The sequence below is a fragment of the Oryctolagus cuniculus genome, chromosome 8 (genome assembly GCF_964237555.1).
Source record: "Oryctolagus cuniculus chromosome 8, mOryCun1.1, whole genome shotgun sequence".
NCBI lineage: Eukaryota > Metazoa > Chordata > Mammalia > Lagomorpha > Leporidae > Oryctolagus > Oryctolagus cuniculus.
This window is the reverse complement of record NC_091439.1, coordinates 97307206-97330757: the sequence shown is the minus strand read 5'-3', so window position 1 is coordinate 97330757 and position 23552 is coordinate 97307206. Positions and strand designations below refer to the sequence as shown.

The 23552-nt window shown below is 39.1% G+C and overlaps 1 protein-coding gene and 1 long non-coding RNA gene across 3 annotated transcripts in view; one reads left to right on the top strand and one right to left on the bottom strand.

Annotated features, from left to right (window-relative positions):
- The window catches only part of TMPRSS11A (transmembrane serine protease 11A), a 64177-nt gene that overhangs the window by 22637 nt on the left and 17988 nt on the right, over positions 1-23552 (bottom strand). The window contains exons 3-6 of one of the 2 annotated variants that reach the window (XM_070048074.1): positions 21464-21582; positions 7038-7105; positions 5050-5210; positions 604-642 (exon numbers count right to left, since the gene is read on the bottom strand). In XM_070048074.1, the coding sequence (XP_069904175.1) occupies positions 604-642; positions 5050-5210; positions 7038-7105; positions 21464-21582 (387 nt within the window). The remainder of the gene's footprint in view (positions 1-603; positions 643-5049; positions 5211-7037; positions 7106-21463; positions 21583-23552) is intronic. The other variant, XM_070048075.1, reaches the window with a different exon arrangement.
- The window catches only part of LOC127483203 (uncharacterized), a 100177-nt gene that overhangs the window by 63686 nt on the left and 12939 nt on the right, over positions 1-23552 (top strand). The window contains exons 5-6 of the long non-coding RNA XR_007909238.2: positions 18625-18930; positions 19067-23394. This is a non-coding gene — a long non-coding RNA (uncharacterized lncRNA). The remainder of the gene's footprint in view (positions 1-18624; positions 18931-19066; positions 23395-23552) is intronic.

Sequence of the window (23552 nt, the reverse complement as noted above, 5' to 3'; positions counted from 1 at the left end):
TACTCCCAGCTCCTGCCACACTTTCTGGCACTTGGCAGATATTAAAAGATATTTCCTGAACAAACGAATGAATGGATGAATGAATGAATAAATAAATACAAACGCTTAGGGTGTTTGCAAAATCCAGAGATGAATGCATGTAAAGTACTGCTCGATTTCAGCCCATTTTGTAAAATCTTCCAGTATATAAGAAAGTTATTTGAAGTCAGTCAGTAAAGCCTCTGCCAGCTAAGAGGGTGAGAATATTAAGCACATTTTGTAGGTCAGTCACAGATAACAGAGTTTCTCTCCTCTCTATGGATCATTTTCACATTATTTTATTTTTCAGCAGAAAACATGTTTCATAACATTAGATAAATTTGAAAAGCAAGTCCACATTTTCCAAACCAGAAACATATAGTTTCTTCAAATTGTAAAATATCTTTCTTGAGTGTGACTAAAAGATAAGTCTTAGAGCTAGGAAAAAATGTAACACCTGTCACCCAATTGTTATTGTCTCCCAAAGACAGTGTAAAATATCTGTAGGAAATTATGAGCTAATATTTCAAAATGTCCTTTCTGATGTGGAAATTGAACTTGTTTATATACGCTAGCTAGACTTACATGCTTGGACAGTTAGCTTCCCTGTTGATGAGCTCATTGCTGAAAAACAAATAGAACAAAGTGATAATTTGAGATTCTCCTGGATGGTTTCAATAACCAGGAATTATCAGAGAAAACTGACCGTATATAGACTCTAGACAGTTGGGTATGTAGATCAGTCAGGATAATGGCTATCTGCTATAATAATGTTTGCAGAGACTTATGGGCAACTTCTAATTAGGTGGATAATATCTTAAACATAAGTGCATGAGTAAGGCACAAACAGTATATGATTAAAATCTACAAATAGTTTATATCCTTATATAATTATGGTTTTCCAAAAGTGCAGAGCGGCAAGATGGCGGAATAGAAGGGAGCACACTGATAGTCCGGGTACAGACAGTTTAATAAAAGTGGAGATACTGCAGGTTCAAGGAAGAGTTGGGGAAGAAGCAGCAGAGGAAACTCTTCCGGAACTTGTTTCAACTTTAGAAAGTGATTTAGTTTGTCCTTAGTAATCCATTAAGATGAAAAATAGTGTAATGATAGAATTCCTTACTTAAAACTGTCAGCTTATTCTCAGCAAGTTGCAAGTCATCCACTTCCAAGAATAATTCTAGGGTGAGCATCATGCTTGTGAATATAATTGGATTTTTGAGGATGGGATTTTCAGAGAATGATTATACCTTGGAGATAAACTGTCAATTCACAAGTATCTGACTGCATAATATTTTAATTTTGATCCAATAGTTTTACTTTTCAGATATAGGAATAAAAAGAAACATTAACACATTAATCTCAAAAGTGGCCACCACCTAACACACTTCTGAATTTGGAAAATCTTAATAGTATTCAGGGCTCTCTGAACTAAAAGGATGATGGGAAATGGAGCACATGTTAGAAATGGCCATGAGATACTTTACCAGAGCCCTGGTCACTACTTTACCAGTAGTACTTTACCAGTAGCACTTTGCTTTGACAGATTGCATCTAGTGGGAGACTCACATCACCTGGTTATTTGCCCAAACAAAGCACAGTTTTCTGACAAATTATGGATAAAATTTGGGCTACAGCATAATTTCTTGACTAGGTCTGGAATCTCTGCAATTTTCTATTTATTGGAAGTCTCAAAATTAAGGGTTCTTGAATAGCAGTATTTATGCATCTAAGAATTACATGAAGGATTCCATTGAGCTCTCCATTAAGGTCTTTTCTACTCTTTACATTAAAAAATTCTGAAACCTTCAAGAGTCTAGATCTTTTTGCAACCAATCATTCACATTAATACTTTCATGTTTCCAAAGCATAGGTGCAACTTAACAGCTTTTTAGGTAGTAATAGCCTCTATGTTCTGGCATTATGTTTTCTACTTTCTCATATGTTCTCACAACATTTTTGTGTTTTCAGGAAGAATAAACTTTATCATCACAATTCTGCAGATGAGAATATGGAGTGAAAGGCATGGGCTGATTATGTGGGTGGTCCTACAGTGACTCATTAGGGTTAGAATCAGTCAGGGGGCTCTTAAATCAGCACATCCTTCCTTTTAATCTTGTACAGCCAATAAAATAAGATGAAACTCATCAGCTGAGCCTGTGAGAGACAAAAAAGCCAGGCAGCCAATGATCATTTCATGTTTCATTTCTGGTTTCAGATGGCCCAGGCTTTTAAAATCCTGACAAATTAACTGGCTATTGGAAATTACATAGAACTCATCATGTAACTTATTGGAATGGCCACTATTGCACAACCTCAATTCATTTGCTTTCCTACCCAACAAAGGAGGTGGATTAGGTGCTTGGCAGTTTTCCTTCCTCCTGGCTGGGAGAGGCCCACAGCTTTATGCTCTGAGTAGCTGACTCTGTCAGATCAGCAAAAGTCTACCCATTCCATTACCTCAGATTTTTACTTCCTGATAAGCTTTCTTCTTGAAGAGTCAGCTAGACCCTTATGAGGGAAGGGCATCCTGATTCATGTCTGACTTAAATCACTTAGTTCTCATCTGTGACTCGCTTAAGTCTGGTATCTATTGGGCTTTGGGGAGGGGATCTGCACTTGTCTGCTGGAAGCAGACACAACTTAGTGGGTGAAGGCAAACCAGTTTTTGTCTAGCTGCACTCCACAAAGTCTTTGAAATGATAATATAAGGGATGAGTTTCATAGGCAATATGTCTAAAATGTGTTTGAATACAAAACCCTTTTTCATGTAGCCTCTCAAGAAATTAGAAGTCTAGATTTTAATCTCAGCTCCTTTTAGTTATTAGATTCCCTAAGTTCTTTTTTTCCCTTAAATCAATAAAGTGAAATTACCTACTCCACTGGAATATAGAAATCAGATTAGATATTGCCATGTAAAGAACGTAGAAATAGGGACTGGCGTTGTGGCACAGCAGGTTAAGCCACTGCTTGCCCTTATCAGAGTACCAGTTTGAATCTTGTCTATTCTGCATCTAATCCAGCTTCTGGCTAATGTGCCTTAGATGGCAGGTGAAGATAGCTCAAGTGCTTGGGCCCCTGTCTGTGGGGAGCAACTTGGACTAGACTAAGTTACTGGAATTAAAACTTATTCTATGCATCTGCTCTCCCACAATATGGCACTGGGAGAGGAGTAAACAACTTCTACACAGCTGCCTCCAGTTCGACCAATAAACTGCAGGAGCTGCTCCTGATTGGAGGAGAGCAGCCGTGTGGGTAGCCGAGTTGGGATTGGTGGAAGAGGACTATAAAGGAGGAGAGAGACAACATGCACCAGGAACATCCGGATAACATCTGAGCAGCCCCCGAGAGAGCCGGCCGGCGGTGTGCTGCTCCCCCGCGGAAGTGGGGAAAGTGGCAGGGGGAACTGCCCCTCCACGGAGGTGGAGGGGTTGCCAGCCAACCAGGGAAGAACCAGCAGCAAACCCGGGAAGGGCCGAGCAGACAAAAGAACAGCGCAGGGTCCTGTGTCGTTCCTCCGCGAAGAGGGGGAGCGACATCTGTCACCCATGTGGGAGACCAGGTTGAAGTTCCTGGCTCCTGGCTTCAACCTAGCCCAGCCCTGGCTATTATGGCCATTTGAGGAATGAACAAGTGGATGGAAAATTTCTCTCTCTGCCTTCCAAATAAATAAATAAATAAATATTTGTAAGAACATAGAGATAGGCTTTGATGCAGGTTGGTTTTCTTTCATTTAAAGCAGTGATAAGCCGGCGCCGCGGCTCACTAGGCTAATCCTCCGCCTTGCGGCGCCGGCACACCGGGTTCTAGTCCCGGTCGGGGCGCCGGATTCTGTCCCGGTTGCCCCTCTTCCAGGCCAGCCCTCTGCTGTGGCCCGGGAGTGCAGTGGAGGATGGCCCAGGTGCTTGGGCCCTGCACCCCATGGGAGACCAGGAAAAGCACCTGGCTCCTGGCTCCTGCCATCGGATCAGCGCGGTGCGCCGGCTGCGGCGGCCATTGGAGGGTGAACCAACGGCAAAAGGAAGACCTTTCTCTCTGTCTCTCTCTCTCACTGTCCACTCTGCCTGTCAAAAAATAAAAAAAAAAAAAATTAAAGCAGTGATAGATGCAGTCATTGTGGTGCAGGGGGTCAAGGCACCACTTGGGACATACAATCAGACACTAGAATATCTGGTTTGAGTCCTGGCCATTCCATGCTTCTCAGCCAGCTTCTTGCTAATGTGCCTAGGAAGGCAGCAGGTGATGACACAAGAACTGAGGTTCCTGCCACCCATGTCAGAAGCCTGGAAGGACTTCTTTTTTCCTGGCCTTGGTATAGCCTAGCCCTGGTTGTTGCAAGCATTTTAGGTTGAACCAGTGGAAGGAAGATCAATCTCTCTCTCTGACTTTCAAATAAATAAATAAATAAATAAAATTTTTAAAGAAAAGTGGTAATACTATAACCAGCTTTAAGCGAACAACAACATAAGAAAATCAGAACAATGTATAAATAGTTTCAGTGATTTTTTCCCCCTACTTTAGTGATTTTTAAAGCATTCTTTTTCTGATGGCTTTAATGTCCCCAGAGTTGTTTTATCATTTTCCCGAATGCTTATGGGATAAAAAGCTAACAGAAACCTCGCAATGTCACCATATACAGAAACTATCCACACTTTTCAGAGGCAAGAGATGAGTGTGTGTTTTAGGAAGGTCCCACCCAGAAATGCAGCTGTTACTCAACTCATGGTGTTTTCCCTTACTTAGTCATAGAGGCAGTGACTAGATCAGATTAACCTTCTGTTACTGGTAGAGGTTTGGGTTTATTTTGGGATGAGTGCCAATCAATTACTACTGAGAAAACCACTTAATGACTAAGCTTAAATATGCTTTCATCAGAGAATAATAAAACCTGAAAATTTCACTTCTTTAACATGGAATTCTTCCATCTGAATTATAGCTGTTATTTGGAATAGAAAATATGATAAGTTTAAGATTAGACAAAACTTGGACCTTATTAAGAACTTCAGATCACATAGGAAGGCATCAACTTACCATTAACTTGAACTGATGAGGCATTTATCCTCAAGGCTCTTATGTTCCTTATCTTTTGTTTTAAGATGCTGTGGACTTTCTTCTCTCTAACTGCTCTTCGTCCAGTAGAGGGGAACTGGAATACCATAATGACATCTGCTTTCACACCATCTTCTTGTGGACTATGGCATATAAGGGAAAGGTGGATGATCAAAGAATTGAGTATTGTCCTACAGAGTGTCCCCTATCATCTTCCCCAGAATTATGACATAGAGGCTGGGGTGTCCAGGGCTAATCCTCTCGCATTCACACTCTTCTCTAAGTCACTTGTGCTCAGAGTAATTTCATATACCCCCTCTTCTAGCTTTCCTTATGATTTGGGTGCATTTTTTATAATCAATTTGAAGGCTTGTTACAACAGTTGGGAGAGACTCAGATATTTAAAAATAATCGTTGAAATCATAAATGTTGAGGATGGGAGGAAGCCTTCATTTTATTTTGGACTAATCAGTCATAATCTGATATCTTGATTGTTTCTACAGCATCCTTGACAACTTTATTTAGTAGAGGGTTAGTCTTGTGATTAGAAAGAAAATTGAAAGCATGTCATTGTAAAATTTAAAAAAAATAAGAAAAGAAGAAGAGAGTGGTAGTGAGGGAGGGACAGTAGGGTGGGAAGTATCGTTATGCTTTTAAAACTGTTACATATGAAATTGGTTCCTTTTTAAAAATAATTTTAAAAATAAATAAAATATTAAACAGAAATAAACTTAAAATAAATTTTAAATAAAAATTTAAATAAAAAAATTAAACTACTTTGTATTGATCTTCCATGTCTCCTATTTTTACTCTAGAAAAAGTCCATTTTCTGAAAACACTAGAAGCCTGCCTTCCTGAATCTTTTGGCTAGACAACAGGAAATCACACTAAATCAGAGACATTTTATATACTGTAGTCTATTCAGGCTCTGGATTACAAAGATATAAATAAACAGAATTTTATAGCAAATTGGTAAACACCCGATCAGGTAATTTTCCATCTTAAATCAATGAAGTTAACATTGTTTACTAAGTAGAATTTCTCTGGATCCATATAAAAATTACATGCTGAAATGCCTGCAAATCCAAAGTAGTCCATAGGACTGTGAAATATATTGTTAGAATTCTATAACAGATCAGAATTTGAAAGTAGAGGGTGTGAAATCTAGAAAGTTCCATCATTTATAAGCCTATTGCCTCCTCACTAACTACTCAGTAAAGATGTAAAGATTTGAAATAAGTCTGCCAAAAAAAGAAAATTGGTCTATTGTAAGAAAAGTGACTATTATGTCCTTCAAATAAATTCTGCTCTGGATATATTTTTTTCTTTAAAAAGATGAGTCCTAGAGGCTCATTAGGTTGTGCCCAGGGCAAACAGGTTCTGCTTAGTGATTTTTAGGATAACATAATTGCAACCTCCAAGCAATTTCTTCAACTGATATGAGTCTTCCTCCTCCACCACTTCGAAAAGAAAATTAATCACAACAGGGGATCCTTTTGTTTGGGCATGATCCTGCCCCTAAGGCTTCATTACAAGTAAAACTTATAATCCCATTTTTACTCAACATTGCTTTCTTAACATTTCTGAAATGACGTATCAAAGTTTCTTTGATCCTTTGAAATGATTGTGAGAACATACTTGGTGCATGCAGTGAGGTGCCGCTGGGTTCCCCAAGGCTATCTGGTTCTGATTAATCCGTGGCCTTCCAATCAGTTGAAGGGGTTGAACCCTGGATCTATCACCTGGGGAAACTGTCCCTTGGGGAACTGTAAACATATCACTCAACCTCCCCAAATCTTAGCATTTTCATTTACGGAATGGTGGTTAACTTATATCTTGAGACTAGTGGAGATATTTTTAGGAAAACTAAGAGCCTAGCTCATAGAGTCACACAATCTATGAGGATCCCTGTCTCTTCTGCCCTCTGTCCCTCAAGGTTTGTGATTTGTCTTTTGCTCAAATATACGTACGTCAATCTGACTACCCGATTCTCGATGTAGTGCTTGTTCAAGGTCGAGTCAATAAATATCTCATCCACCTGTTATTACAAGACAGAAATTATGTTAATGAGATATTTTATAAGAATATACTCTTAGTTAATTGTTAAAGCAATAGAAAAAATTCACAGAAATAATATCGTTATTTAAATTGCTGGTTCTCAACCTTCATAATGCAACAGAATCATTTGATGAATTAAAAAAATTACATTGTTTTCTCAGGATTTTGGTTTCAGTTGGTCTGCTAGGGATTTAGGTACTCATAATTTCAAAAATCTCCTTAGGGGTGCCAGCACTGTGGCATAGTGGGTAAAGCTGCCAATTGCAGTGTTGGCATCCCACGTCCCGGCTGTTCCAATTCCGATCAGCTTCCTGCTAATGCACCCGGGAAAACAGCAGATAATGGCCCAAGTATTTGGGCCCCTGAACCCATGTGGGAGACCTGGAAGAAGCTCCTGGCTCCTGGCATTTGCCTAGCCCAGCTCTGGCCATTGCAGCCATTTGGGGAGTGAACCAGAGGATGAAAGAACACGCTCTCTCTCTCTCTCTTTTTTTTTTTCTCTCTCTCTTTCTGTGTCTCTCTCTCTCTCTGCCTCTCTGTAACTCTGCCTTTCAAATAAATAAATAAATACATTTTAAAAAAAATCTCGCTACGTCATTCTAATGTGCTAATGTAGGTTTGTGGGCTAGAAGTTATCTTCCTAAATCTGCAGAGAAAGAATAACAGAAAGGCTCATTACAGAGATGGGGCATGAAGAGAGGCTTTGAGAGATGGTAGAGAAAACCCTGGCTCAGTCCCAGGTTTGAGTTGTCCTGCTACTTTTGAACTGGCAATCTGGGAAAAGTACTGAATCAGTTTGAGTCTCCATTTCCTGGCCTATATGAGAATGAAGCTTATATAAAATACTGGGTATATTTTGGTTGTGAATGCTGGTGGATTTGCAGCCCCTATCCTGGCATTGTGATCTCAGCTTTCTCTATAGGTCTTTAGTTGTAGGATATAAGGTGGAGGCATTAGGGAGTTAGGAGAGAGCCAAAGATTTTTGAATACATGCTGTTGGTTGTAGTTTCCAGAGTAAATAATGGAGGAAGAAAGAGTACAATGTCATTGCAGTGTTTGGTTAAAGTGCTGTTACTCAGTGTATGTCACCAAGGAAGAAGAAAAGCTACTCTTTTTGGTCCATTTGCAGTTTTAATCAAAGCTGTGGTTTGTCATACCAGCAGTACTCTTAGGAACCACTTGGTGGCAATAGTGCCATTTGAATGCAGTGATAATTCTGTCACTATATGAGCCAGATGTGTAAAAACAAAACAAAAATCTCCAAAGGAAAGAACAAGGAAACCAACTCTTCTTTTGAAACACACACACACACAGACATAAAGAGAAGGTCATTTCAGGGATCAAAAGCCAAGTTATGGCTTTCTTAGTACTACCAGGCATTCATTCACAAATGAATGTTTCATTAGAAACCAAAATATATATGATCTCCCTATGCTTTACAGTAATTATGTAAAATAGGAATTATTTTTGATTCATTTTTTAAAAATTAGAAGTGGAAACTGGGACTCAGAGGAATTGTATGAATTTCCTTGTCATCACACAGATAAATAATAAACTTTGTCTTCCATCTGTGGGGTCCATGTCTTTCTACTCTATCACACAGCTATCCTGATAATTGTGACAGTTTATTTCATTTTTAAAAATTATTTTAAAGCCTTATTTATTTATTTATATGGAAGGCAGAGTTACATAGAGGAAAAGACAGGGAAGAAGAGATGATCCATCCATTGGTTCACTCCCCAAATGGCTGTAGCAGCCAGGGCAGGGATAGGCTGAAGGCAGGAACTTCTCCCATGGATATAGCAGGGGCCCAAGTACTTGGACCATCTTCCGAAGCCTTCCTAGGAACATTAGCAGCGAGCTGGATCAGAAGTGGAGCAGCTGGGACTTGAACTGGTGCCCATATGGGATGCCAGCATCACAAGTGGGGCTTAACCAATATGCCACACTGCCAGCCTCTGAATTTCCTTTTTAAAACATATGGCAATAAGTTTTCAAATGAATAGTTGATTGACCTAAAGATAAAGTGTAAAACTTGTAAAAATATGTTTGGTGATAGCTATAAACTTAAGATTAAAGACAGCATTTAGATAATAGAGAGGTTGAAGTATCCAGGTACCTTCGTTTGTAATCAAGTAAGGAGAACCTAAATGGTTCAGGGTTTATATGTAAGAAACAGAACTATTTTAAGGGCATGTTTTTGCAAGAATGACATTATTATAATCACTTTTCTTTTGCTAATCAGTACTATTACTCAATATCTGGAGGTGGGGGTGTTAAAGAGAAAATAAAGCAAACACAAAGGCACAGGGAAGAAAGCGATACATTTTAAAAGGAAGAAAAGTAAACAGCAGTTGGGTGCTTAAGAAGTTTGGTTTGTAATTATCCTCTGAATAAGTTCTACCCACAACTGATTCCTGGCAGTTTGCGACTTGTTGGGGAAAGCCTTGGATTGTTTTTGACTCTGTAAATGACATCATGCATCTGGCAATGTGCCTGCTAAGAAGAATATCTAAATCCAGTATCGGCTCCATCTCTGAATGGGTAGTTTGTGTGGGAAGAGAAGAGCTGAAGGAATAACAACAGAAGAATCAAGGTAGAAGTAACTTCAGTGATCATAAGAATACGGAAGTTTCACCTTTATAATTTGAATCTCGTGACCTGTCTCTGGAAACCTGAGGAATCTTACGGTAACACAGGTGGTCTGAGGATAGTGCTTTGAGAAATACAGGAAAAAGATCTGGTCAAAGGGTTTCTATACTAAAGGATTTACATCAGGGGCATCAGAGAAAGCACAAACATAAACGTAACCTTATATACCATCTTTCTAGACTCCCTGATTTGATGTTTCCTTGCAGATTAAGGCTTGCTTCTATGGAAACGTTCTTCTTGCCATCATCTACATCATGACATTCCAACTTCACAGAAGTTTCAGGGTGTACTTTATTTTTCTTTCAAAAAGGCTACTTGCTAGTTTGTTCTAAATACACTATAATTTACACAGTCTTATACAGAGTTAGTGATTTGGAAATCTATCTTATCCTGCATTTTGGGCCATTTGTAGAATTTTATAGTTGGAATCATCTACTGATATTGAATAAAAGACCCCCGTATCAGGGTAGATCACTCTTTGCTTGATGATTTTCGAATGTTGGAAGTTGCACTGAGATTAAGTTCTAAGAGGGCAATTGAAGGTTAGTTGGGTATTTAATGAAAGTTAGGGAGAGGCTGACAAAGTCAAACAAACAGAAGCACCCAGCCATTTAGCTTGCATTCTCCAGGTAACTCTGCTTACACATGTCGCCAGCCATTCTCTGTCAGGTGCGTCCCAAACCAGCAGCCCTGACATCTGTCTACATATTCATATTAGGGGTGTTTCAGGGTTGAGATTGCACGCCTAAGATAATGTGTCCCTGAGGCTGGGATAATGGAATATAACAAAGCAGTTTCTTTCACTAGAACACCTCCTGAGCTCCTCAGAACTAAGGGAATAAAAAAAAAATCTGTGAAAACACTGGATTCCGTTGCTTTCTCCTAATTATAGTAACAGCACCATGCAAAGTATGGTATAAGATCATTTAAAAAAAAAAAAAAAACCTTTATGGGGACTGGCGCTGTGGAGCAGCAGGTTAAAGCCCCAGCCGGTAGTACCAGCATCCCATATGGGCGCCAGTTCTAGTCCCAGTGGCTCCTCTTCCCATCCAGTTCTCTGCTATCATCTGGGATAGCAGTAGAAGATGGCCCAAGTCCTTGGGGTCCTGCACCCATGTGGGAGACTCGGAGGAAGCTCCTGGCCCCTGGCTTCAGATCAGCACAGCTCCATCTGGGGAGTGAACCAGTGGATGGAAGACCTCTCTCTCTCTCTCTCTCTCTCTCTCTCTGCCTCTGCCTCTGCCTCTCCTTCTCTCTCTGTATAACTCTGACTTTCAAATTAATAAATAAATCTTTAAAAAAAATAAAAATACACCTGTAATTTTAAGTCAGGCTTAACCGAAGTTTGATTGCTACAAAGGCTAACCTGAAGATAGAAACACAGATGGGTACATTTACCTTTGAGCTTCTTTTCATGGTGTCAGACATTCAAGAACCTCATTACCTGCCATCCAGCTGCCTGCCCAGTGTCTGACCCACCAGCCTCTTTCAGACGTGGCCCTCATTTTCCGGTTTTCTTGCCCTCCTCAACTGTTCCTTTGGTCTGTAGCTTTCTGCCATTCTGCTAGCTCTGCTTTTCTAAATCACATTTGTCCTTCATGGGACATCTTAGATACTGCCTTCTTTAGCGCTATTCCTTGATCCCCAGACTAATCTCTACCGTCCCTTGTCTTAATTTTTCTTATCCCTCTTACACCTATTCCTTAGTATGGTTATGCAAATATATTATCTGCTTTATTATATGGCAAATCCTTTAAGCAAAGAGACAGTGATCTATATTTTCATATTCCACAATATTGCCGAGAATGTTCTGCATGCTGTATGTATGAATCTTTGTATAGAATGAATCAGAAAGCCTTGCATTTACCAGGACATCTTCACATGAATGTGTGTGTGTGTGTGTGCACTTTATATCAGATTAGGAACAATGCTACTAGAGAAAGAAGAAAATTACACGTGATTATCGGAAGGCACTTTTTTTCCTCTTTGTGGCCATTTACAGACAATAGAAACCTGTTCCACGATGAGACTATGATAGTTGCTATGGTACTAATAATTATGTATGTTTACCAACTATGTACCAAGCACAAACTCCATTGTATTGGAGCTCATTTCCTTTTCACATCAACCATCCGAGATGGGTAGTATTATTATGTGCATTATCCAGATGAGGAAGTGACTTGCCCACGGTGACACAGCAGTGAGCCACAGAGCTGGGACTGGGGCCTGGCCGTCCAGCTTTGGAGCTGGTTGATCTGCTCACGGTGCTGACCTCCGGCTGAGCTCACAGGGACCTGCACGCTGGTGAGCAGTGAATAGTGTGTAAGAGGACCAGTAATTCTTACATCCTTTTTGGAGCCAGTATTTTTCACTTCTTACAAGATAAGGACTATGATGTTAGTAGTTCTGATTGCAGTCCTTTAGAGGTGTTTCTGCATCTAGTTAAAAATTCTGGATTTTTAAATTTGATTCATTTTGATTCAAGAAGTCAACTGTGGATCATTTTCTTAAGCCTGCATACAGTTGGGCCAACCTGAGTACTGAGTGAGGCCCACAGGATTTTGAGGTGCCCTTCTGTGGATGGCACCTAACTCCCACAGCTTTAAGTTAGTGTTGAGTCTATTGGAGAAAGGAGATGGATGTGGGGTCATACCAGGTCTGTGGTTGCTTTGGGTGGAGTGCCATGAAAGTGTGACTTTCGGGTTACCCTAAGCAGGAGGTAATGAGGTCACTGTATGGGGTGTGCTTTGTGATATTATCAGTCATTTCTTTGATTGCACAAGTCCTTCCTCAGTATTTCTCTTTGGACTGTAAGAAGGAAACAGACAGACACCTGGGACTAACTACACACTTACAGCAAACACCAAAACACAGGAAAACCTCATCCTATGTTGTATATATTGCTGAAGTTGAAATGCAAAGTAGTTTTGTAATTTACTATTATAAAGGATAACATATTAATGTTCAGTACACTCAAAAGCCTAGATATCCAAAAATTACCTTTTTTAAACGAGGAAAATATCTTATTTGGGTCTGTTTAAAGTTGTAGTAAAGAAATTTAAAGCCAGAATGCCAGAAGCCAGGAAAGGTTATTATTCAGATTGTTCATGTCCTTTTCAGATTTTTTGTCTTTTAAATATTTGGATTATTCTATGAATATAATTTCTCTTGACCTCTCCTTTAGTGTCAAATGTGGTGCCATATTTGTGATTGGTCATCTAAATTGAGTATCTGGGCAAAGTAAAGACTGTGCTATATTGGCAAATTATCAGGAAGTTTAGAGATGGCTCATACTATATCCTTTGTCAAAGAACTTCCCTCAGAAAGCTTACAAACCACACCTTTCCTCCAGCTCTAGTTTCTGTTGGTTATACATATACAAACATATGCATCAACCTTCTTCCTCTCTCTATTGATTGATTCTACTGTTGCCTTCTCATTAAAAACTGACACATTCTTAAGTGTTGAAATTTAACTGAAATGTGATCCCTGTTAAACATAAGAGTGGGAATAAGAGAGGGAAGAGATGTACAATTTGGGACATGCTCAAGCTGACTTGCCCCAAATGGTAGAGTTAGAAACATACCAGGGGACTCCAATTTAATCCCATCAAGGTGGCATGTACCAATGCCATCTCACCAGTCCAAGTGATCAATTTCAGTTCACAATTGATCATAATGAAAGGACTAAGAGTCAAAGGAAGCACATAAACAAGTCTAGTACCTGCTAATACTAACCGATAGAATAAATAAAGGGGAGAGTGATCCAACATGGGAAGCGAGATACTCAGCAGACTCATAGAATGGTGGATGTCCTAAACAGCACTCTGGCTTCAGAATCAGCCCTAAAGGCATTCCGATCTGGCTGAAAAGCCCATGGGAGTATTTCAGGCATGGAAAGCCAAGACACTCTGGCAAAAAAAAAAAAAAAAAAAAAAAAAAAAACAAAACAAACAAACAAAAAAAAAACAAACAAACAAAAAAACAAACCCTAAATGAAAGATCTCTGTGAGTGAGATCCCAGTGGAAAGAACAGGTCATCAAAGAAGGAGGTACCTTTCTCTGAAGGGAGGAGAGAACCTCCACTTTGAATATGACCTTGTCTAAACAAGATAAGAGTCGGAGAACTCAAGGGGCTTCCATAGCCTTGGAAACTCATGACTGGTGCATAGGGAGATTACTGATGCCATAAACAGGAGTGTCAACAACAGGAGTCACTGTGCACTTACTCCTCATGTAGGATCTCTGTCCTTAATGTGCTGTACATTGAGACTTAATGCTATAACGAGTACTCAAGCAGTATATTTCGCTTTGTGTTTCTATGGGGGTGCAAACTGTTGAAATCTTTACTTAATGTATACTAAACTGATCTTCTGTAAAAAAAAAAGAAGAAGAAATTATCAATTCCCAACTTGACTCTCACTGGGATTAAACATGACAATAGGTCTTATCTGATTTCATCATCATTTAAAAAATCATCTATTATTTTTCACTTTATGTTTGTGTGGGAGCAAACTGTTGAAATCTTTACTTAATGTATGCTAAACTGATCTTCTGTATATAAAGATAATCGAAAATGTATCCTCATGTGAATGGAAGGGGAGAGGGAGTGGGAAAGGGGAGGGATGCGGGTGGGAGAGACGATATGGGGGGGAAGCCATTGTAATCCATAAGCCGTACTTTGGAAATTTATATTCATTAAATAAAAGTTAAAAAAAAAAGGAAAAAAAAAACTGACACAGAGAAATGAGTAAATGAGGATGAGGCCATCTTTACATTATAAGTAAACACGATGTATTGGTTAAGAGAAAGGAATCTGGGCTGGAGCCGTGGCTCACTAGGCTAATCCTCCGCCTGTGGCGCCGGCACCCTGGGGTTCTAGTCCTGGTCGGGGCGCTAGATTCTGTCCCGGTTGCTCCTCTTCCAGTCCAGCTCTCTGCTGTGGCCCGGGAGGGCAGTGGAGGATGGCCCAAGTGCTTGGGCCCTGCACCTGCATGGCAGACTAGGAGGAAGCACCTGGCTCCTGGCTTCGGTTCAGTGCAGCGTGCCAGCCGTAGCAGCCATTTGGGGGCTGAACCAATGGAAGGAAGATCTTTCTCTCTGTCTCTCTCTTTCACTGTCTAACTCTGCGTGTCAAAAAAAAAAAAAAAAAAAAAAAAAAAAAAAAAAAAAAAAAGAGAGAGAGAGAGAGAGAAAGGAATCTGGCATCTGACTCAGAATATTTTAAAGATTTACATGAGAGAATTGACATGGGTTTTAATATTTCTGTCTCCTATTTTCTTACACGAGTCTTTGTGACAAGTAGAACAATTTAGTGGAATGACCACACTTTTGGGGTTAACTCTGCAGCTTCAAAGCCCTCCCGCTTCATCATTTGTTAGCTGTGGACTTTAACTTCAGAGGTGTGTTCTGTTATCCGTACGGTGGGGACAATAATCCTGCCCTGCAGTGCTACAGTTCGGATTAGATGTGGAATGCGCAGTGACTAGCTTTTCCCTTCAGTATTCAAATTTAACACGTTGAAGGGAAATGTAGTGATGTGTATCCTTCTCTTTCTCTCATGCCTGATCTTCACTGATGGAATGAATGTGAGACTGAGATCTTAAGAACTCAGCTGTATTCCACATACAGCTCTCCTAATCATTGAACTTTTAATCTAATCACTGAAACATGAAATTCCTTGCTAGTCTCTGCTTGCTTTTTTCCTCAAAGCTTCCAAATTGGATCTCCTCCCTGGGCACAGGGCCATAATGTGACTCCAAGCAGTGGACAACTTTTAACTTTTACTTCTTTTTCCTTATGTACTTTTTTTTTGACAGGCAGAGTTAGTCAGTGACAGAGAGAGAGACAGAGAGAAAGGTCTTCCTTTTTCCGTTGGTTCACCCCCCTAGTGGCAGCTATGGCTGGCACCTTGCAGCTGGCACGCTGCACCAATCCAAAGCCAGGAGCCAGGTGCTTCCTCCTGGTCTCCCATGTGGGTGCAGGGCCCAAGGACCTGGGCCATCATCCACTGCACTCCCGGGCCACAGCAGAGAGCTGGACTGGAAGAGGAGCAACTGGAACAGAATCCGGCACTCCGACCGGGACTAGAACCTGGGGTGCTGGCACCGCAGGCGGAGGATTAGCCTAGGGAGCCGCGGCGCCAGCCGGAGCCTGTTGCTCTTGCACAGAACTTCCTGCTGTGATATCTGTAAGAGCCATACCTCTCATCTTTGCCATCTAATTCCTTTAGAGAGTGATTCTATCCTATATTTATCTCTTTAACTCACTTCTTGTTTCTCTACAACTCTATACTTATAGTCTCCAGGATCTTTTGAGATCATTTTGGACCCTGTTTCTGGTGTACTTAAGTATAAAAGAGATAAAATTTAGGAGTTCATTAGGGACAGCAGTAGTGTTTTTTTGGGACAGGAAGGTTATAATATTTTAAGTAAATTCCCTTAACTGTTGCTATTGCTAATTCAGATGGTGGTTGTGGGCCCATGTGAATCGTATAATTGAACGAATGATATACCAGGGATAAACTTTTAACCTCTGCTATTTTAAAGGATGGATGATGGGGAGTAAACTCACATAGATGATTCTATTGGATGATAAGCATCATGGGGACAGAAGTTTCAAATCAGAATGTTTGCTATCAAATCCTAACTGTATAATTTACCATCCATATGACCTTCAGCAAGTCAATCTTTCAATGGCCTTATTTTTCTCACCTGTAAAATTGGGATATTAATTGCACCTACCTCATGATATTTCTTTTGAGGATTAACTAAAATAATACATATAAAGTGTTTAGAGTGATACTTGATATTCAATAAATGTTAGTTATTACTACTGTTAACGGTATTTAAAGTTTATAACTTTCACATTCATGAGTGTATGATTTAAAAATATTTTGCTATTTCTGAAGTATATTCTCTAAGTGAAACACTCCATCAGTCAGCAACTCCACTTAAACAAGTAAAATTGAATAATGATGATTATTTACCTATTTGAGAATATCACGAATTACAGATGGCTCCCAAGTGAGGATGTTTAACTTTACAGTGGTGGAAAATTAATGCACATTCAGTAGAAACTACTTTGAACTTTGAATTTTGATCCTGTCCCAGGCTAGAGATATGTGTTAGCAAACCCTGTTATGATGTTGGGCAGTGGCAGGGAGCCAGACTTTCCAGGCAGCCACGTGACGATTAGGGGAAATAACTGAGACTCAATACTGTACTGTGTTGCCAGCATTGTTTGGATCCAGGTGTTCAATAAATTGCATAAGATATTCAACACTTTGTTAAAAAATAGACTTCTTATTAGATGATTTTTCCACCTATGTGTAAGTGTTCAAGATAGATTAGGTTAACCTATTATTTTGGATGGGTTAAGTACATTAAAGGCATTTTTACTTACAATATTTCCAACTTATAATTTATCATATGCTTTATCATGATGTAACCCTATTGTAAGTTGAGGGGGATCTTTACAGGTGTCTGGTTAGTAGAGTCTTTATTGAATATTAATGATGAGATATGTCTATCTCATTATCTCAGGGAACTGAGATGGGTTTTAGCAGTATCTGAGCACATGAACTCATTTTACTTTTCTATCTCTATTTGTATTCAAATCAGTAAAACCCAAATTATGAGGAAGAACAGGACCTACAACCTGTCTTTCTTGGCTGTGTAATTAGCACTCATATAGGACAGAGAGAAGAATCTGGTTTTATTCATTGGGATTTAGCAACAATAAACAGGAGTGGCTCAGGATGAAGCGTGAACCCTTCCCATAGTTTTTCTAAAGTTCAGTTGGTGGGGGTTGGGGGAGAATACCTGACTGCTTTGACCAGGGGTAACATAATACAAAGTTTTTCCTAATCATGGCAACCCTCATTGATATTCCATTTCTATGATATTCTCCTCAACTTACTGTCTTCAGTATATAATTTAGTCCTGAATTATATCATGTCATGCTGTTCAATTTCATGTTATTCACATCTCTCTGAAGAGATTGGGAGAAATTTGAGGAGACAGATCAGGTATCTTCTTCTACAAGACCCAAGTGCCAAGAAATGCAATGAGTCCACTAATCATACCATATACTCATAAAAGCTCAGGTTGTTTAGTTGGTTATATCTGAACCCTATATGGAATATAAAGCCTGGATCCCCACCTAATATCACATTCGAAAGTGGACTTTAGAAGCATTAAAGACCCAATATAAAAGGGAAAACTATAGAGTTAGTGAAAGAAAATGCAGTAAAATATTTTTATGACTTAGAAGGAGAGAGGGAATTTTTTTAAAAACCTTCAAAACATAAACATGAGGCCAAGAACATTGATGAATATGAGTTCTTTGGATTTCTGTTTCACAAAGGACAACATGATTAGTATCAATAGAAGACAGAATGAATGATCACAATGTCTATAACAAATGCACAATTAACACATAGAAAATATGAGAAATGCCTGAAAAAATATGAATTAAACAAACAAGACAACTCTATTGGAAAACTGGGCAGACTATGATAGGTACTTTATAGAAATGAAGACCTCGAAAGCTAAGAGCATATGAAGTAATGTGTGCATTAGTAAATAGAAAAATGCAAATTAAACCACAGATAAGATACTATTTTATGTTTATTATGTGGGCAAGAATAGAAAGTAAAATAATACTAAGTACTGTTAACATAGTATTACTGGATGTTTGTATCCCATGCGAAATTCATATTTAGAGATTCTTAAGTTGATGGATGAGGAGATGGAGCCTTTGGGAGTTATTTGGGTCATGAGGGTAGAGTACTGATGAAAGGAATCAGTGTTCTTATAAAAGAGAGCACTCTTGCTCCTTCTGCTAGGTGAGGACACAGCAGGAAGATGGGCTTCTATGAACCAGGAGGAGGGCCCTCACCAGATGCTCAGTCTCCACAACTGTGAGAAATAAATGTTTGCTCTATCAGCCAGTCCGTGGTTGGTGTTTTCTTGATAGCAGCCTGAATAGACTAAGAAACCAATGTATGAGACATAGAACCCTGCAGATTGGAGTGTGCTCTGAGAAAGCCATTCTAAGGATCAATTCTGCTCCAGTGAGTCAAATGAAGCATGTGCAGGCTCAACAACCTAGTAATGCTGCTCCCAGAACAACTTGCATGGATTCAAAAGAGGTAAGTGGGGATCTGTTTAGTGCAGTATTTTCGGAGGTGACTCTCAGGTATGCAGGTAAAATATGGTAGATATACACTATGAACCATCATGTGTCATTTAATAATAATCTACTTTTATCCATGTTGTCATGAATAGATCTTTAAAGGTTCTGAGAAAATAAAGGATGAACACAAACTGACTTTATCAAGTTATTTTTATAACACAGAAGATGTTAAAAATATGTGCACACAAAGCAACATATATTTTTGCAAAAATGCATACAAACAAAAGAATGCAATGGAAGTACAGCATAACGGCCTGCAGAGGTAGGGAACTGGGGTTATATCAGAGGAATAAGGAGGATAAACAAAAAACAACAGGGGAGAGTCTGGAAAGTGCCTGTGATGACAAAATGGGTCACTACTTAACTCAGCTTCTGAACCTGAGGGTTCTGAACTCAGAGAAACATGCTTAACATCACCCTAAGACTCCATTTTCAAACACAGTTTCTGTTAACAGATGCACCTCTGTATTTCTCTCACTTAGTTAAGACCTCTTGCATTCCTACCCATTCACTTCAGTAAAGAGAATTTTTTAGTTAACAACAATAATGTTGGATATGAAACAGTATACAGATTTCATACTTTCTCAACATATTATAGCACTTGCCATTGTTCAAAAATTTTTTAGCTAAGGAGGTTTAGATTATTTTTCTTATTACATTGAGAAGGTTTTGTGATATCACAGGGTTGGGGGAGTAAAGGAGATATTGGAGGATATGTGCTGATCCAGGTTCATTCTAACATTCCTTAAAAAATAGCTGTTGTTATTTTCTCTTTCTTTCTTTCTTTCTTTCTCTCTCTCTCTCTCTCTCTCTCTCTCTCTCTCTCTCTCTCTTTCTTTCTTTCTTTGACAGGCAGAGTTAGACAGTGAGAGAGAGAGAGAGAGAGACAGAGAGAAAGGTCTTCCTTCTGTTGGTTCGCCCCCCAAAGCCAGGTGCCTCCTCCTGGACTCCCATGTGAGTGCAGGGCCCAAGCATTTGGGCCATCCTCCACTGCACTCCCTGGCCACAGCAGAGAGCTGGACTGGAAGAGGAGCAACCGGGACAGGACCAGCGCCCCAACTGGGACTAGAACCTGGGGTGCCGGTGCCGCAGGTGGAGGATTAGCTTAGTGAGCCGCAGCGCCAGCCAGTTGTTATTTTCTTTTTTCTTTTTCTTTTTTTTTTTTTGACAGGCAGAGTGGACAGTGAGAGAGAGAGAGAGACAGAGAGAAAGGTCTTCCTTTGACGTTGGTTCACCCTCCAATGGCCGCCGCAGCCAGCGCGCTGCGGCTGGCGCACCGCGCTGATCCGATGGCAGGAGCCAGGAGCCAGGTGCTTTTCCTGGTCTCCCATGGGGTGCAGGGCCCAAGCACCTGGGCCATCCTCCACTGCACTCCCTGGCCACAGCAGAGAGCTGGCCTGGAAGAAGGGCAACCGGGACAGAATCCGGCGCCCCAACCGGGACTAGAACCCGGTGTGCCGGCACCGCAAGGCGGAGGATTAGCCTAGTGAGCCGCGGCGCCGGCCCAGTTGTTATTTTCTAAGAGGCTCTGAATTTAAAAGAATGGAAGGATACATATCAATATGTAAACATTAATTATTGGTTGGGGGGGGTATATTGCCAGAGAAAAACTATGCATGATTTAATGTTAGTTGAAAATATAGATTATAAACATCATCTATGATATTACCATGAATATGATGCAGTTGAGTCTGTTGTGGGATAGGAATAGATGTAATATGAAGAATTTACAGTTGATTTGAGAAAGAAATGAAAGTTTATGAAAACTATAAAGGTTCATTTTTGATCAAATCAAACCAATACAACTGTCATTTCTTCCCTTTTAAAATAACTGGAATTCTGTACTTTTTTATTGGAATCTGAACTTAGTTTTTGAGTGAAGACTTATGGACATCTTGGCAGAACTATTACCCAACCAAGTTTTGTTTTCCTGTATTGGGGCAGTCCTGTATTTTAGTTTTAAGAAAATTTTCATTATTTAACTTCAGTATTACACAATAGGTCTTCATTAATATATTAGCAAGATAAAATCGACCTTTTTGATTGGCACTGCTTATCTCATATATTTTAAAAATACTAGAAATCTTAAAATTTTGTCTAATTTTAAAAAATGTATGATCATACAAAAAAAGTAGTTCTGGTGCAGTCTGTCTTTTCCATCATGGAAATATTGTGTTGGAATTTGGGGAGCAATAAGCTGGGATATCTTGACTTCAATTTTTACCTTTAAATAAGGGGCTGAGATAGAAAGAGTGGTTATAGAATTATCCATTTGTTTCATGGGAAAACTCATTTTCTCCTCCCCCTCTCTTCTCCTTAGCTACCCATTCCATCAGACACTGATGTAGCAGGTCTGGGGCAGAGCTCAGGAATCTGCAAAGTTATTTGGGTGCAGGTAATCAAAAATCATGTTTTTGGAAATAGAGGAAATGATTCACAAAATTCTTTCCACCTTTATTTTATGCTAGAAAAAATTTTATCCAACTTACCATGTTTTCACTCATCTCCCTTAAATCTTTAAATTGATATGTGCTGTTTTGTCCAAAATTGTTACTGACTTGTAGATGTGACATTTTAAAGGTGCCATGATAGTACTCCATTTTTTGGCCTGTGACGAGAGTGAAAAGTGGGAGAACTAAGTGGTTTGGTTGAAGATGTCTGAATCTAAGACTCAATGTAATGGGGATTGTATGAAGCCCTGAATGTACTTCTAAGCTGCTTTCTAATTGAATGTTGTAAAAATAATAGACATCATAATGTGCTAAGTTAATAACAGTAGTTGATATTTATTGAGTGCCTACTATTTGCTATGTACTGTTCTGAATATTTTACATGTTGTAACTTATATGGTCCTCAGGTTAGCTTTCTAAGATTGACATCTCCATCATTTTAAAGTTGAAGAAAGTAAGGCACAGGATCATTAAATAACTTAGACACATGTTGGCTTAAGAGCTTGAACATTTCTTTACTATATTGCCCACTGCTGAATTGAAATGTGTATTCCAAATACGATCAGCCTTTGTATTCATGGATTCAATCAACTGTTTGTGAAAAATATTAAAAAATAAATTGCCTCTGTTAACCAGACACTGAGAAGGATATAAGGGAGGGAGAATTGGGAGAAGTTGGTTAATGGAGATAAAATTACAGGAGTGTTAATTGCAATTAACAATAATTTACTATGCATTTCAAAAGAGCTAGAAAAGAGGACTATGTTCCCAACACAATGAAATGATAGATTTTGGGGTGATGGATAGTCTAATTATCCTAAGTTGACACTCCTATAGTATATACATGTATTGAAATGTCACACTGTACCCCATAAACATGTACAATGATTGTATATCAATTAGACAAATGAATAAATTGGGTCTCTGATGAACATGTTAAGACTTTTTTCTTGTCATTATTTCCTAAACAATACCATATAAAATCTATTTATGTAGCATTTACGTGGTATTAGATATTCAGAATAACCTAGAGATGATTTAAAGTATACAGGATACTGTGCACAGGTACTATGCAAGCATTGTTTTATTTTACATAAGGGACATGAGCATCCACCAATTTTAATATACTGACGTGGTCCTGGAACCAGTCCTCTGCAGAAACTGAGGGATGACTGTACTCTACTGAAAACAGAGGTAAAGGACCATCTTTGAAAATTTTAATTTGTGATGAAAGAACCAGGCACACTAAAAAATGATGGTAAGAAAGACCAGGGAAAAGGCTGTCTGAAGGTAAAGTTGAAAATAGTGGGTCACACAGGTAAGTTGATCAGATCTCTGCTTGGCTATCAAGAAAGACAGACAAGAAGAGCAAGCAGTGGAGACTCCTGGGAATCTGGTTATCTTAAGGCCCGGAAAAGGCAAGAAAGCTGAAAAGAGTTAACAATAGAGATCAACACCCTTGATCCCTGCACAACGTGGCTCAGGGAGGAAGCAATGGGTTTCCTGATCATAGATTTAGAAAAGAAACAAGGGTCTTAGGATGGACAGTCTCCTAACTGGGACATTACTGGGCCCTGCAATGCTTTTTGGTTCCCTTAACTAAGTAATAATACTATACTATACTATACTATACTATACTCCATGCTGTTATCAAGTCACATTCTCATTTTATAAAGGATTTTATGAAACCAAATTAGCTGCCCTGAGAATCTTTTGTCACTGTTGTAAACTATGTGATTGTTATATCATTGGAGGATAACAACTGACAAAACCATTGAAGTAAGCAGTTTTAGATAATAATTGTACTATACTTCCACGTGAGAGTGACATTGTGGGAATTTGTTAAAAAATGTAAATGCTTTTTACTTTCCTCAGAGATGCAATATGAAAAGAAAGAATTCTGAAATGATTTATTTGTGTGATTAAAAACATACTAGCGAATAAAGATACAGTCCTTTGCTGTTGTTTGGGTAAGAATAAAATTCTTTCTCTAAAAATAAGTGATAACATTGAATCATAATTTATCATTTTGTAATTCATTATTTCATTAATATATGCTTTCCTTTTGCTTTAGAAGTTTAGTGGAAATAAAATGATGGCTGTGATTAAAAGAACCAATTTTAGCAAC